Source organism: Chiloscyllium plagiosum, unplaced genomic scaffold, assembly GCF_037043375.1.
Source record: "Chiloscyllium plagiosum isolate Xiang-an unplaced genomic scaffold, Cpla_swu_hap1 HiC_scaffold_10, whole genome shotgun sequence".
Taxonomy (NCBI): domain Eukaryota; kingdom Metazoa; phylum Chordata; class Chondrichthyes; order Orectolobiformes; family Hemiscylliidae; genus Chiloscyllium; species Chiloscyllium plagiosum.
Genome location: NW_028270148.1, coordinates 53,389,721 through 53,406,171, shown reverse-complemented (window position 1 = coordinate 53,406,171; position 16,451 = coordinate 53,389,721). Strand labels below are relative to the sequence as shown.

At 42.7% G+C, this 16,451-nt stretch overlaps 1 protein-coding gene across 8 annotated transcripts in view; it reads left to right on the top strand.

Moving 5' to 3' along the window:
• The window catches only part of lpgat1 (lysophosphatidylglycerol acyltransferase 1), a 131,339-nt gene that overhangs the window by 98,925 nt on the left and 15,963 nt on the right, over window positions 1–16,451 (top strand). For all 8 annotated transcript variants that reach the window (XM_087991347.1, XM_087991348.1, XM_043695877.2 and 5 more), the window contains one exon: window positions 9,069–9,175. In XM_087991347.1, the coding sequence (XP_087847473.1) occupies window positions 9,069–9,175 (107 nt within the window). The remainder of the gene's footprint in view (window positions 1–9,068; window positions 9,176–16,451) is intronic.

Genomic DNA, 16,451 nt, shown 5'->3' with positions numbered 1-16,451 from the left:
AAAGTAAGATCAACAAAAAGAAGGCCTAGCCTGCATGTGGTTGGGTACCGGTTGTCAAAGGATGGTTGCAAATAGGCTACAGTGGATGTAAGGATAGTGGAAGACAGATAAGCATAATAATTTGAAAGCAGATCTTCTGGCAGGACTACCTACAAACAGCAGCAGCAAATATTGAGGGAACACATTCAGGTCAGAGTATCCTGATCTTAACTATGGCATCATAACTGCAAATTGTTTGCAAGTCCTACGGACTCTGTCCTATCCTTTACTTAGATATCATTGTGTTTATAATTACTCATTTTAGTTTGTGTAACAAACATTTAGCCATGTTTGCAATCCTAACCACCTGCCAGTTTGGCTCTGTTTAAATGTGTCTTTTTATGACCTCTGTTTATGTCTCTCAGCAGCAATTAATATCATGTCAGCTCACAAGTGCTCGAAGGTCTGCTCCAAATTTCAAGCAGCTTGTACTTTGTAAGAAAATTCTCTAGCTTTGTGTTCCTGGTACTGTCCCTTTTTTTTATTATTATATCTTCAACTGGAAAGAACATTGTCCTGCAGCTTTGTGTAACAGTATACATATTGACGAATTGTCAGTTTCTGTACTTGTGATTTCCTTCTCTGGAATTCATTACTCAAAGTCTCCGGATGTCACTTTTTGTAGAGTTCATTTTGCTTATGCAATTCCACGCACCACTACTTCAGATTCGTAAAAATGGTTAACATCTGAGATATTCATTGATAATTTGCAGCCTATTTAGAGATGAAATGCAGTTCAATTTGTTAGAGCTTATAATATCTGGACAAGGGTAGGCGAATCTTGTAGTGAGTGTAACAATTAGTTTGAGTTGCTCCAAAATAACTTGCTTGACATGAAATAGTGACATTTGCTGTGAAGTGCAGAAGCTTGAGAGTCTTTGCCTGTTCATCAGGTTTTACTACTTAGCATGAATTACATATATTTAAGGAAGTATGTAACTTTGTATTTGCAACAAACATTTCTGTTTTTTTTTTAAATAGTGATTACGAGTGAAGTACTTATTGAATGGATTTTGTGTAGCCACATTATAGTCCATATTGATGACCACTGCACCTGTTTAAAGATTGGGTTTTTCCTGTTTAAGAACTGTGTATTTGTTCCCTGCAGAAATCAACAATGATCAGAAACCAAGGATCATTACCAACTGGAAATTTGTTTTATGTGGATGATTAATAATTTAATTACTTTCAAACTGAGATTGTATCTATCTCCATACATCTCGTTTCACTGGTTTTGAAGAATGCATCCTGTGGGGGAAACTGAGGCTTTGGATTTTTTCCAGTTAAATGAGCAGAAAAGTCAAGGGAGTTCCTATAGATTAAACAAAAAGAATACATTTTCTTTTAAAACTTAAATTTTATTTCAGTTATGAAGCCCTTTAAGTTGGCTGAGGACAGATCCAGAGTTACCTAACTCAGGAACACACTCCCTGGCTGTTAAAGTTTCATCCTATGCCAGTTGTGTGGTTCTGAGGTCGTCAGTCTCTGATCATTTTAAAGCATGGAATTGCCTCCATTAGTGTACCATCTTTCTTATACTTAACCAATCTGTAGCACAGTTGGCCCTGAGCTGACCTTCCAAGCTATATCCTCTCCGTCACTTTCCGCCTCCCTTTTAGTTCATCTGTTGTTGAAAACTTCAACATTGCCTTTGCCTTTGTCACTTCCCGAGCTTGTGATGCATTAGAAGAGAGCCATGCAACTACAGAACCATAATTGTGATTTCAATGATTACACAGAGTAGGCAACTCTGTAGTATTTCCCGACTCTTATCTTGCTAATCATCATATGCTGTGCTTAACCACTTATCGCGGGAGGCCCTTGCAGAGGATGATCAAGTGGACTAAGTCACATCCTCTGACATAAGTTTTAGAATAAGGATAAAGGACCATGCCAGCCAGCAGTGGAACCTAAAGTACAATAGGCTTTGGATGGCATAGAGAAGTGAAGGCAACACTTTGAGAACATCTTAAGAATGTGAAATTTGTTAATTGAAAACATGCTTGTTTTATTCTCCTAATGTTTTTCATATCAGGTATCAATACCAGAGCTGGCCTTACATGTGCAATGGTAAGGTATAATATGAGCCCAGATCAGGGAAATCTCACTTGATAGCACTTCGTCAATCCAAACCAAACCAGATCACTACACAAGTGAGAGACTGATGAAGTCAGGACAGAAACTAGTACAACCCTATAATTTAATACAGATTCTGATCAAATCTCCAAACAAGAGATGCGTTAAACAAACGCCTAAGTGTAATTTTTTTTTTTTAGTTCTGTTACAGCTTTTGTTTTTAGTTCTGTTCTGCCTGGCAGTTGTGTGCTCCTACCTTGCTTCCAGCTGTGGATGGGCTTTGATGGATGCCAAGTTACGTGTTGGATAAGTAATCTTAAGAGCAGGCAGAGGTGCCACAAATATGCTCGCCCTCAATGATAGGGCTAAACACTATGCTGGTTGGAGTCATAACTAGAAAAAAAGAAGTTTGTCACTGTTGGAGGTCAGTCGTCTCAGTCCCTGGAGTTCATCAGGATATGTCCTTTGCTTAAATGAATTCAGTGCTGCTACAAAGACCTTCTTTCCATCATAAGTTAGAAGTGGGGTGCTTGCTGATGATTGCACACTGTTCAGCACTGTTCACCACTACTCAGATACTGAAGCAACCTAGGTCCATCTGCAGCATGACCTAGACAATAGCCAGGGTTGGCTAAGAAGTGGCTAATAATATTCACACCACACAAATGCCAAGCAATAACAGTGTCTGACAAAAGAGAATCTAACCACTGCCCTCTTGTAGTTCAGTGACATTACCTTTGCTGATTGCCCCACTTATAGCATTTTGTGGGGAGTGGAGGTGGTTTGGTGTTGGTGGTGGTGACCCTTGATCAGAAGCTGAACTGGACCACTCCTATGGCTACAAGGGGCAGGTCGGATGCTAGGAATTCTGCAGTGTAGTCTCTCTGATGCCTATCCACCATTTACAAGGCATGACTAAGGAGTGTGATTGAACACTCTGTGCTTGATTGGCACTCTGTCAACTACCTGCAATGTTAACTTCCTTCATCACAGTGCAAGCTGCTGTCACTACATCTATCTACAAAATACACTGCTGTAACTCACCAAGGCATGTCTCGCTGCACTTTCCAAACCTGAGCCCTCTACCACATAGAAGGGCAATGGGAGCAGCTGGATTGAACAGCACCTCCTACAATTTTTGCAAGCTATACACAATCTTGACTTTGAATTATGTTATTGTTATTTCACTGTTTCTGGGTCATAATGCTAGATCTCTTTTTAAACAGTGCTGTAGGCATCCCCAAACTCTTAAGAACTGCAGTGCTTCAACAAGACAGCTCAACACCACCTTGTCCAGATCAATTAAGCATAAGCAATAAATGTTGGACTAGCTAACAATGCCCACATCCCGCAAACAAATATTTTTAAAAAAAATTTGCGGCTATGAGGAGCCTACCAGAATAGAGATCTCCAGTGGCAGGAATCTTAGCTGTTGTGGATTGCGAATCAGAATTCATACCCAGCATCCCATCAGTGAGCTGCGGAGTTTAACCTTCTGTGATAGTTGCCAATCCTTTAATAGAGGAATCCATTGAAACACTGGAAAATGAGGCTGGAGGAGTAATAATGGGGAAGAAAGAAATGGCAGAGGAACTGAGTAGGTACTTTGCATCTGTGCAGGACACCAGTAGCATACCAGAACTTCGAGAGTCAGGGCAGAGGTGAGTACAGTTGCCAGCATGAAGGAGAAGATGCTGGGATACTGAAAGGTCTGAAGGTGGATAAATCATGGACCACACCCATACCCTTCTGGAGGAGATTGTTGAGGCATTTGGGTGGTGATCTTTCAGGAGTCACTGGAGTCAGAGTCCCAGTGGACTGGAAAATTAGGAATGTAACCCCTGTTTAAGAAGGGAGGGATGCAGAGCACATGAAGCTTATAGGCTGGTTAGGCTGATATTTGTCACTGGTAAGGTTTTAGAGTCCATAATTAAGGATAAGATTTTGGACACTGAAGTGCCTTGTTAAATATGGGTGAGTCAGCACTGATTCATGAAGGGGAGGTCATGCCTGACAAATCTATTAGAATTCTTTGAGGAGGTAATGAGCAAGTTAGACAAAACAGAGACAGTTGACATAATCTATTTGGATTTCCAAAAGGCCTTTGACAAGGTACTATAGTGGGGGAGGTTGTTCATTAAGATAAGAATCCATGGTATTATGGCAAGATTCTGGCATGGATAACTGACAGAAGGCAGAGAGTAGTGATAAGGGATCTTTCTCAGGATGGCAGGTGGTGACTAGTGGAGTTCCCTTGGGGTTAGAACTATTCACGTTATAAGGAATTAATAGCTTTGTTGCTAAGTTTGCAGATGATATAAAGGTAGGCGAAGGGGCAGATAGTGTTGAGGACTTGGGGAGGCTGCAAAATCTTTTGGACAGGCTAGGAGAGTGGACAAAGAAAAAGGGTGGCATATGGTTAACAGTGCCAGGGTCTGGGTTCAATTTTCCACCCCCCCACCCCCACCTCGAGCGACTGTCTATGTGCAGTTGGTGCATTTTCTGCTTGGGTTTCCTCCAGGTGGTCTGGTTTCCCCTCCCATCCAAAGTTGTGCAGGTTAGATGGATTAGCCATGGGAAATGCAGGATTACAGGGATATAAATTATTTCAACCTGAGTGGTGAATCAGGAACTGATTTCCGCAGAAGGCTGGGGAGGCCATGTCATTGCATGTATTTAAGACAAAGATACGTGATCCTTCATTAGTAAGGGGATTAAATGTTACAGGAAGAAGGCAGGAAAATGGGATTGAGAAACTTATTTTGGTTGAATGGTGGAGCCGACGTAATGGGCTGTATGGCCTAATTCTGCACCTATATCTTATGGTCATACAAACTCTTTGGAAGTCCTACCACATTTCCACATTTTGTTTTGTACATCCAGCATTTTTCCATGTCTTCAGAGGCTCCTCATTAGCCAGTCCTGCAACTGTTCTGTGCTCGTATCAGTGTGTGTGTCTGCTATCCTGCCCATAATCAGTGAGATGTGTGTATCTACAATGCGATTAGATGTGTGAAAACATTATAGTGTACCACTTCAGACTCAGTCATTGTCCTCGGGTTAACGTGAATTCATTAGCCTGGAGGCCATGGTTGCCAATGTTTCACCTGTGTGGTATCAAATAAATATGAAAGTCCTTATGATTTCACCTGAATTCTGAGATATCTCCTCCACATGCACCATCCCATGGAGAAAGCTAACAAATCGTGCACGATCACCCCCTCCAAACTTGAGCCACATTCCACCTCAAATGCTACAAGCCACAAAAGTAAGCCCATCAATACTTCCTTCCCTCTCCCTTTTTCCCAACCCCTCTTCACCTCTTCCTGGATTTGGGGACCAGTTATAACAATTCCAAATTTCCAGGTTCACACAAAACTAGGTGTGAACATAAGATGTGATAAAGATGCAAGATTGGACAGGCTAAGTGAATGGGCAGAAACGTGGCAGGTGGAATAATAATTTGAATGTATAAAGTTAATCATTTTGATAGAAAAAAAATCATTATTTCTTAACTGGCAGGAGTTTGGGGAAGTGTTGAGTGTCCATAGCGACCTGATTGTCCTCCTTCATGAGTCGCTAAAAGCTAGCATGCAGTCATGCTAGCATTGACTGTAACAGTCAATAAGGAAGGCAAATGGTTTGTTGATTATCATTGCTAGTGAATTGGAATATAGAACTGTTGTTATTGTATAGAGCCTTGGTGAGTCTGCAGCTGATGAATTTAATCTGTACTTTTTGTTTCCTACCGAAGGAAAGATTTAGTTGCTATAGAATAAGAGCAATTGACATTCACCAGACTAATCCCTGCAATGGCAGAATTGTCAAGGGAGCAGAGATGGAGGAAACTGACTGTGTTCTCTAGAATTTTGAAGTATTTAAAATTATTATAGTCTGACAGAGTGGATATAAATAGAATGTTCCCTGTGACTGGTGTATCCAGAACCAGGGATGTAATGTCAGAATAAGGAGTGGCCCATTTAAAGCGGGGGGAAAAGGGGGAATTTCTTCATTCAGGGTGGTGAGTCTTTGGAATTCCCTGCCTCAAATGCTGTGGAACCTCAGTCATTGAGCATGTTCAAGGCTGAACAGTAAACTAAGCTCTCTGTTCTTGAGTGAATGTAAAATGTTCCAGCCCATCATTTGGAAAAAACAGGGTTTTTCAGGTGTTCTGGCAAACACTAATTCCCAAATCCACACCATCAAAAATATTATTGGTTATCTATCTCTTCTCTTACCCCCCCCCCACCCAAAGTAAATTATGGAAATGGCCTCGACCCCGACTTTTATATTTTTTTAAAAGGCAAAGGACAGGGTGGTGGCTCAGTGGTTCACACTGCTGCCTCACAGTATCAGGAACACAGTTTCAATTCCAGCCTTAGGTGAATGCCTCTGTGGAATTTGCGCATTCTCCCCGTGTCTTTGTGAGTTTCCTCTGGGTGTTCCAGTTTCGTTCCAATTCCAAAGCTGTGCAGGATAAATTGCCCACAATGTTCAGGGATGTATTAGTTAGGGGGTAAATATAGGATAATAGGGTAGGGGAATGGATTTGAGTGGGACACTCTTCGGAGGGCTGAAGGGCCTGTTTCTACACTGTAGAGATTCTATGAAAGGTACAGCACAGTTAAAATACAACGAAGAAGAATTGACATAACTTTACTCTATTGAAATACTTAACAAAATCGTGTATTATGTAACCAATAAACATCAACTGTTCCAATATAGGCAGCATCCCATAAACACACGCTTGGCAAAAGCAGTTCCGCAACAATTGTTAGTCTTGCTGTTTCCAGTCCAGTAGAAATAAAATGAAAAAAAAATAAACTGCCAGTTTGATTTTTTTTTAAAGAGGAAACATCTCTAAGATTTCACTGTAGCAGCAGTGAACTCAAGCTATCAGCGCCAGCAGCCAGTAAAATCTACCAACTAACTGAAAACCAAACCAAATCCTTTTTGGGTTTATGTGAGCCTGACCCTGTCCATTTGTGATTCTTTTGTCCTATTTTTTGACAAAAAAAACACCCCAGGGAGAACCCAAAGCTATTTCCCACCTGTTTGAAGGAGTTATTTCAGCACCACTGTGACAACACCCCTCTGCAAGAGAAAGAGGACAGCACATATTTCTTAAAGACACTATATCATCACAGAACCAGCTCTTGTTTTGCTTAAGTTACAATGGTTACTATATTTCAAAAGTGCTCATTGGCTGTTGCATGTTTTGGGACACAAGTTATAAATTGGGTTGTATAAAGTCAACCCCCCTCTGTTTGATCTGCTTCTTAAAAAAACACAATGCATGTTATTTGATTGTTGGAATTTAATATCCTGTAATGAAATGTAAATTTGCAAATACTCTAAGCGTTTCTCTCTGTACCTGAGAAGTCTATGATTAGCTTTCCTCTTAAATCACTGCAGTACTTGTAGAGATAGTACAGGAACAATAGTGTTAAATAGGGAATTCCAGAATTTTGAGCTACTTATGATGAAGAAACAGTAATGTGTGCCCAAGACTGGATATTGTGTGTCTTGGAGATTTGATGTTTTTGTTTTGTTGTAGTAAAAGTTGAGGGATAGCTAAGTGCTGAGCCTACTAGAGTTGGGAGAGCCTTTGACGGGATCAGAAAAGTAACTTGTCTTAGAACGTTTAGTCTCTGGTCTGCTTTGAGGCCACAATGTTGATTTGTTTGGTCCTGTTAAGCTTATGGTGAGGTCTCAGCTGTTGAAAACTTGGACGAGACTGATAACTGGAAGTTCAAGTACCATTTTAAAAGTTATGTAAAATAATGACATGACAAGATTTCACATTTTAGAACTTTAGTATATCAAATAACTAAAGACATACTCTTGATTAGATACAATTTGGTATGTGAGCAGCTTCGATATTAAATACAGAGAGTGATTCTCTAATTTTTAAGACAACTGAAACTGTTGCCCTAATGGATGTAAATTGCGCTATTCTGTAAATGGATACTTCATGCAAGAACCAGTCAAAATTATTTTCAGGTCTATGGTTTGCTTGCTTTTAATTTCCTAGCCAGGTAACTTCTGATACAGATTGGACTTTCACTGCATAGGTTACCTTGTAGATCGTTCCCTCTGGCCCAAACTAGGAGAATTTTCCAGCCTCCCCTAAATCCTTATGAACTGTTCAATCTGGTCACAGGCTTCCACCCATATTTTGTGTGATGAACAACAAAGTCAGCACTTTGTGTTTTGGGTGCTTCTGTCTGTGTTGCTGTGTACCTCTCATGGCTACAGGCCAACTCAGACTGTAGTGTCTAATATTCATGGATTTGTAGGGAATCCTGTCCCTAATGTCAGCCGTGACAACAATGCCTTCTTCCCCGTGGCAATGTGAAACATCTAACATTTAGGTAGAAATGCTAATTAACTATTTTTCATCACAATTCCTTTCATCATAGATATAAGTGGATAGTTTAGAACACAACTGTTTACAACTCATTGTCTATAATATCTTTGAGACTTTAAAAGACTTACTGTTGACTAATTGTATACTCAGAAACTGCAGCTAATGTGTGCAGATACCTCGTGTCCTCTCAGGAAGACAATCTGATATCTCCTTTGATCTCTAACCGAAAAACTGTTGATCAGGTCACATGAGCCCCTTTCATTTATCCTATTTTTGAAAATATAGTCCAGAAATCTAGTCATCTGATAGACCTGTAGATACAGTTCCAAAGAATCAAAATCTTAGAGCTCACAATTGCAACTTCAAGATGTTGAAGAGGGAAGTGGCTGGCATTTTCCTTGCTTGGATGTTGGCCAGGCATTTGTGTAATACAAAAACTTTGGAATCCATCTCTTGTTTATTGTGCAGGGAAATAAAGGTTTTAAGCTTTGGAGAAAAACTGCAACAATAAAATGAATCCCTCAAATGCAAATTTGCTGTTCATGATTTTCTAAAGAGTGTTATCCTTGTTTCTTTTCTGCAGGATCTATCCCATTAAGGATGTTCCAATAGAGAGCGAGGCATTAACTAAATGGCTTTACCAGCGATTTGTAGAAAAAGATGAACTTTTGGCACATTTTTATGAAACGGGTGAGTTCTGCTTAGCTTCTTGGGATATAAAAAGAACTTTAAATTTTTTTGTGACTTTCTCTGGGAATTTTCATTTATCAGCATTGATTCCCAAGTCCTGTAAATTCTTGTGAACACTGTATCGCAATTGACCAGATCAAAAAAAGACTTATTTATCCACATGAAAGAAAATCTGCTACAGACTGAGTCACTCTCCTAACACATTTCAATCAAGTTGGAAGTTTTCTAGTTGGAATGATTTGGCTAGCCACTAAATATTGTATCTAAGTTGACTGCCTGAAGGAAGGTGTCTATGATTTTATTCTGAAAGTTTCTGCATATCAGATGTAACTTCTCTAAAGTGAACTCTGAAGTTTTAAATAATTTTTATTAAATGTAAATATATCTGTAGTTACACTGGAACAAAATACCTTTTCAACAAGCCAAATGCATATTCTTTATTTGATACTTTTTGTGCCCAGTTCATGAGAGGTTTGGCATTTATGGTCACTAATGCAGATTCTACCCCTTGACAATGTGCATGACATTGAGGAATACTGGACTCTGGTTTAAATTCCCATGACACTAACACTTCTATGACCGTGTTTTTGGATTGTGGAAGAAAAATTTTATCATGTGAACCTTGTAAATCTTTTCTGAACCCTTTCAAGGATGTTGCCAGGGTTGGAGGATTTGAGCTATAGGGAGAGGCTGAACAGGCTGGGCTGTTTTCCCTGGAGGGTCAGAGGTTGAGGGGTGACCTTATAGAGGTTTACAAATTTATGAGGGGTATGGATAGGATAAATAGACAAAGTCTTTTCCCTGGGGTCAGGGAGTCCAGAACTATAGGGCATAGGTTTAGGGTGAGAGTGGAAAGATACAAAAGAGACCTAAGGGGCAACGTTTTCACAGAGGGTGGTACGTGTATGGAATGAGCTGCCAGAGGATGTGGTGGAGGCTGGTACAATTGCAACATTTAAAAGGTATCAGGATGGGCATATGAATAGAAAGGGTTTGGAGGGATATAGGCCGGGTGCTGGCAGGTGGGACAAGATTGGGTTGGAATATCTGGTCGGCATGGACAGATTGGACCAAAGGGTCTGTTTCCATGCTGTACATCTCTATGACTCTAAAACGTAAGCAGGATCTTGTTCATCAACTATCAGCCAAATCTAGTCTCCACACATTTTAATCTTATTCTTTGCAATTAAATACTTTATTCTTCACAACTTTGGTTTGAAAATCACCTATGGTTTGAGGTAGTGGATTATGAACATTAATCATCTTGTGTAAAAAAAAATTTTAATCCACTGTTTGGACATGTTATGACAACTCCAGGGCAGGAAATAATTCTAAACTCTCCCTTTAATTTATGATAATTTTGAATTTGTACTTTCTCCCCAAGATTGTTATCACTGGTCAGTGAAATATATCATTTATTTGATTATAATCTTTCATTATCTAAAAGGTGTCTATTAGGTGACCTTAAATTGAATCTTGTTCTTGTAAAAAAAAAATATAATTTTTCAGATGTTAAACTGTAAAATCATACTTGAGAAATTCAATTCAGTTGCAATAAATCAAACACAGCAAATTCAAAGTCTTGCAAGTTACTTACCAAGCCTTGATCCAACTAAATACGTACATCTGGCTTCATACAATGCCAGTGCAGCCTTCCACAAACTACAGTTACAAATATTGTCTACCATAGAACTCTGCGGTAAACAAAAATCTTAGTGTACAGAGTATTTGTTGTCACCACACTCCTGTATTGCAGTGAGACTTGAACGGTGTATCAGTGATAAATAAGAGTGATAAAGAAATTCCACCAGCAGTGCCTGCTCTGTATTCTCTGAATTCAGTAGTGGGGGGGAGGGGGAAGCTATCAAACAAACTAAGTCTCTTCTTGAAGCCAGCACTTTCGCATTCAGGAAAAACTTCTGCAAAACCAACCACGATGGACTGGATGGAGTGTTGCAATAGCTGAAAACTATCTCCTCTGCAAGGTCTGGTTTTCTTAATTCTCAAATGGTCAGTGTTTCAGGAGAAGACAAATAAACCATTACAAAAACATTCTGAAGCTTTTCTGGAAGCTCAGCAGTGTTGACATTAATGTCTGCTTGTGATTCACAAAGGTCATCCTTCTGAGTTTGACAAAATTTGAATCATGACCTAATTTGAAGTGGCCCAATCTTAGGTTTGGAACCAGTAATTAATATTTTTCTTAATCTGGAACTTTATTACTCAATTCTACTATTCAACCCTTTAATTATTTTATTGAAAAAGTACTTTGGAAAGCCTTCATATTTTAATAATTAAACAATACTGCTAGATAGAACGAAGAAAATGTACAGCCCAGGAACAGGCTGTTTGGCCTTCCAAGGTTGAGCCGATCCAAATCCACTGTCTATACTTATCGGCCAATTCCTAAGCATCTGTATCCCCCTACTCCCCACCTACTCATGCATTTGTCCAGACGCACCTTAAATGAATCTACTGTGCCTGCATCTACCACCTCTGCTGGCAACACGTTCCAGGCACCTACCACCCTCTGCGTAAAATACTTTCCACATTTATCCCCCTTAAACTTTTCACTTCTCACCTTGAACACATGACCTCTTGTTACTGAATCCTTCACCCTGGGAAAAAGCTTATCTCTATCCACCCTGTCTATCCCCTTCATGATTTTGTAGACCTCAATCTCCTTTCTTTTAATCAAAATAATCCTAACCTATTCAACCTCTCTTCATAGCTAGCACCTTCCATACCAGGCAACATCCTTGTAAACTTTCTCTGAACCCTCTCCAAAGCATCCACATCCTTTTGGTAATGTGGCGACCAGAACTGTACACAATATTCTAAATGTAGCTGAACCAAAATCTTGTACTATTTTAACGTGACCTGACCTCAATACCCATTCCAATGAAGGCACACATACCACATGCCGCCTTGACCACTCTATCCACCTGTGCAGCCACCTTCAGGGTACAATGGACCTGAACTCCCAGATCTCTCTGCTCATCAACTTTACCCAAGGCTCTTCAGTTTACAGTACAGTTGGTTCTAGAATTACACTTCTAAAAATGCATCACCTCACATTTGCCTGGATTGAACTCAATCTGCCACTTCTCCGCCCAACTCTCCAGTCTATCTATATTCTCCTGTAATCTTTGCCAGTCTGCTATGCTTTCTGCTACTCTCCCAATCTTCGTGTCATCTACAAACTTACTGATCAGACCAACAATGCCCTCTTCCAGGCCATTTACATGTATCACAAACAACAGTGGCCCCAGCACTGATCCCTGTGGAACACCACTGGTCACCTTCCTCCATTTCGAGAAACTCCCTTCAAGTCCTACTGTCTCCTTTTGCTCAACCAGTTCTTTATCCATCTCGCTAGAACACCCTGTACACCATGTGATGTCACTTTCTCCATTAGCTAAACATGGGGAACCTTCTCAAATGCCTTACTAAAGTCCATGTATATGACATCAACAGCTGTTCCTTCAACTATCAACTTGGTCACTTTCTCAAAGAACTCTATTAAGTTGGTAAGGCACAATTTCCCATCACACAAAACCATGTTGCCTATCACTGATGAGGAGAAAATGAGGACTGCAGATGCTGGAGATCAGAGCTTAAAAATGTGTTGCTGGAAAAGCGCAGCAGGTCAGGGAGCATCAAAGGAGCAGGAGAATCGACATTTCGGGCATAAGCCCTTCTTCAGGAATGAGGAAGGTGTGTCAAGCAGGCTAAGATAAAAGGTGGGGGGGGGGGTTGTTGGGAATGCGATAGGTGGAAGGAGGTTAAGGTAAGGGTGATAGGCCAGAGAGGGGGTGGGGGCGGAGAGGTCGGGAAGAAGATTGCAGGTCAAGCAGGCGGTGCTGAGTCCGAGGGTTGGGACTGAGACAAGATGGGGGGAGGGGAAATGAGGAAGCTGGAGAAATCTCCATTCATCCCTTGTGGTTGGAGGGTTCCTAGGCGGAAGATGAGGCTCTCTTCCTCCAGGCGTCAGGCGATGGAGGAGGCCAAGGACCTGCATATCCTTGGCGGAGTGGGAGGGGGAGTTCGTGTTCAGTCACAGGGTGGTTGGGTTGGTTGGTGCGGGTGTCCCAGAGGTGTTCTCTGAAACGTTCCGCAAGTAGGCGGCATGTCACCCCAGTGTAGAGGAGGCTACATCGGGTGCAGCGGATGCAGTAAATGATGTATGTGTGGAGGTGCAGGTGAATTTGTGACGGATATGGAAGGATCCCTTGGGGCCTTGGAGGGAAGTGAGGGGGGAGGTGTTGGCGCAAGTTTTGCATTTCTTGCGGTTGCAGTGGAAGGTCCCGGGAGTGGAGGTTGGGTTGGTGGGGGGTGTGGACTGACAAGGGAGTCGGGGAGGGAGTGGTCTTTCATGAACGCTGATAGGGGAGGGGAGGGAAATATATCCTTTGTGGTGGGGTCTGTTTGGAGGTGGCGGAAATGACGGCGGATGATACGATGTATCTGGAGGTTGGTGGGGTGGTAGGTGAGGACCAGTGGGGTTTTGGGTTTGGAGGGGCGGGGTTCAAGGGCGGAGCAGCAGGAAGTGGAGGAGATGCGGTGGAGAGCATCGTCAACCACGTCTGAGGGGAAATTGCGGTCTTTGAAGAAGGAGGCCATCTGGGTTGTTCGGTATTGGAATTGGTCCTCCTGGGAGCAGATGCGGCGGAGGCGAAGGAATTGGGAATATGGGATGACGTTTTTACAGGGGGCAGGGTGGGAGGAGGTGTAATCTAGGTAGCTGTGGGAGTCGGTCAGTTTATAGTAAATGTCTGTGTTGAGGCGCGGCCCGAGATAGAAATGGAGAGGTCTAGGAAGGGGAGGGAGGAGTCTGAGATGGTAAGGTAAATTTGAGGTCGGGTGGAAGGTGTTAGTAAAGTGGATGAACTGTTCAACCTCCTCGGAGCATGAGGTAGCGCCGATACAGTCATCGATGTAGCGGAGGAAAAGGTGGGGGGTGGTGCTAGTATAGCTGTGGAAGATGAGATGGAAATGTGTTGCTGGAAAAGCGCAGCAGGTCAGGCAGCATCGAGGGAACAGGAGAATCGACGTTTCGGGCATTAGCCCTTCTTCAGGAATGTTCCACATATCCCACGAAGAGGCAGGCATAGCTGGGACCCATGTGGGTGCCCATGGCTACTCCTTTGGTTTGGAGGAATTGGGAGGATTGGAAGGAGAAGTTGTTCAGGGTGAGGACCAGTTCAGTCAGTCGAAGGAGGGTGTCACTGGAAGGGTACTGGTTGGTTCGGCGGGAAAGGAAGAAGCAGAGGGCTTTGAGGCCTTTGTGATGGGGGATGGAGGTATATAGGGACTGGATGTCCATGATGAAGATAAGGCGTTGGGGGCTGGGGAAGCGAAAATCATGGAGGAGGTGGAAGGCATGGGTGGTGTCCTGAACGTAGGTGGGGAGTTCTTGGACTAAGGGGGACAGGACCGTGTCAAGGTATGCAGAAATGAGTTCAGTGGGCAGGAGCAGGCTGAGACAATGGGTCAGCCGGGCAGTCAGGTTTGTGGATTTTGGGCAGGAGGTCGAAACAGGCGATGCGGGGTTGTGGGACTATGTGTTTGGAGGCGGTGGATGGGAGATCCTCTGAGGTGATGAGGTTATGGATGGTCTGGGAGATGATGGTTTGGTGGTGCGAGGTGGGGTCATGGTCAAGGGGGCAGTAGAAGGAGGTGTCCGCAAGCTAGCGTTTAGCCTCAGCAATATAAAGATCGGTGCGCCAAACTACCACCGCACCTCCCTTGTCTGCCGGTTTGATGGTGAGGTTGGGGTTGGAGCGGAGGGTTGCACATTGCGGGGGTGAGAGGGGTGGACAGGTTGAGGCGGTCAATGTCGCGGCGGCAGTTGGCTATGAAGAGATCGAAGGTGGGTAAGAGGCCAGCACGGGGTGTCCAGGTGGATGGGGTGTGTTGGAGGCAGGAGAAGGGGTCATCAGAGGGTGGGCGGAAGTCCTGGTTGAAGAAGTAGGCGCGGAGGCGAAGGCGGCGGAAGAAATGCTCGATGTCTCGCCACGTGTTGAATTTGTTAATCTGGGAGTGTAGGGAGATGAAGGTGAGGCCTCTGCTGAGAACTAATCTTTCATCCTCAGAGAGGGGGAGGTCTGGAGGGATGGTGAATATATGGCAGGGCTGGGTGCTAGGACCTGGTGGGGGTAGGGTTAGGCGTGGGGGCGGAGATCGGCGTGGGGGCTCCTCGATGCCACACTCAGTCGAATACAGCTTTGACACTAAGGGCTGACACTCTCTCACCTCACTTCTAGAATTCAGTTCTTTTGTCCGTGTTTGAACTAATGGCTGTACCGAGGTCATGAGCTGAGTGACCTTGGCAGAACCCAAACTGGTTGTCGCTGAGCAGTTGCTGCTTGATGGCATCTTCCTTCGCTTTACTGATAGTTGAGAGTAGACTAATGGGACTGTAATTGGCTGGGTTGGATTTGTCCTGCTTTTTGTGTACAGGATATACCTAGCCAATTTTCCACATTAGGTAGATGCCAACGTTGTAACTTTGTACTGGAAGAGCTTGGGGTAGTGTGGCAGTTTCTGGAGTATAAGTCGTCAGTCCAATTGTTGGAATATTATCAGGGCCCATAGCCTTTGCAGTATCCAGTGTCTCCAACTGTTTCTTAATACTATTTGGAGTGAATTGAATTGGCTGAAGACTGCTATCTGTGAGATTGAGGTGGAGGCAGAGATGGATCAGCACTTCTGGCTGAAGATTGCAGCAAGTACTTCAGCCTTATTTTTTGCACTGATGTGTTGGGCTGTCCCATCATTGTGGATGGGGATATTTGTGGAGTGTCCAGTGAGATGTTTAATTGTCCACCACCATTCACGACTGGATGTGGTCAGATTTCAGAGCTTAGATCTGATCAGTTGGCTGTGGGATCACTTAGCTCTGTCTATTAGTTACTTATGTTATTTGGCACGCATATTTGTTAGCTTCAAGTTGACATCTCATTTTTAAGTATGCCTGGTGCTGGATCTCAATCTGCTATGAGGGACCTAATGAAAAGGCTGAAGCTCATGTAAACCACATCAAATGCATTACCCTCATTGAAGCTCCTGATTATCTCCTCAAACTATTCAATCAAATCTGTCAAACATGATTTTACGTTAAGCAATCCGTGACGTCTATTCCTGATTAATTCATGATTCTCCAGGTGTAGACATACTCAGTCGCTCATTATTCTTTTTAATAAGTTCCCCACCACCAAGGTCAAACAAGGCTTGTAAACTACTGGTCTATCTCTACCTTTCTTTAGTAAATAGT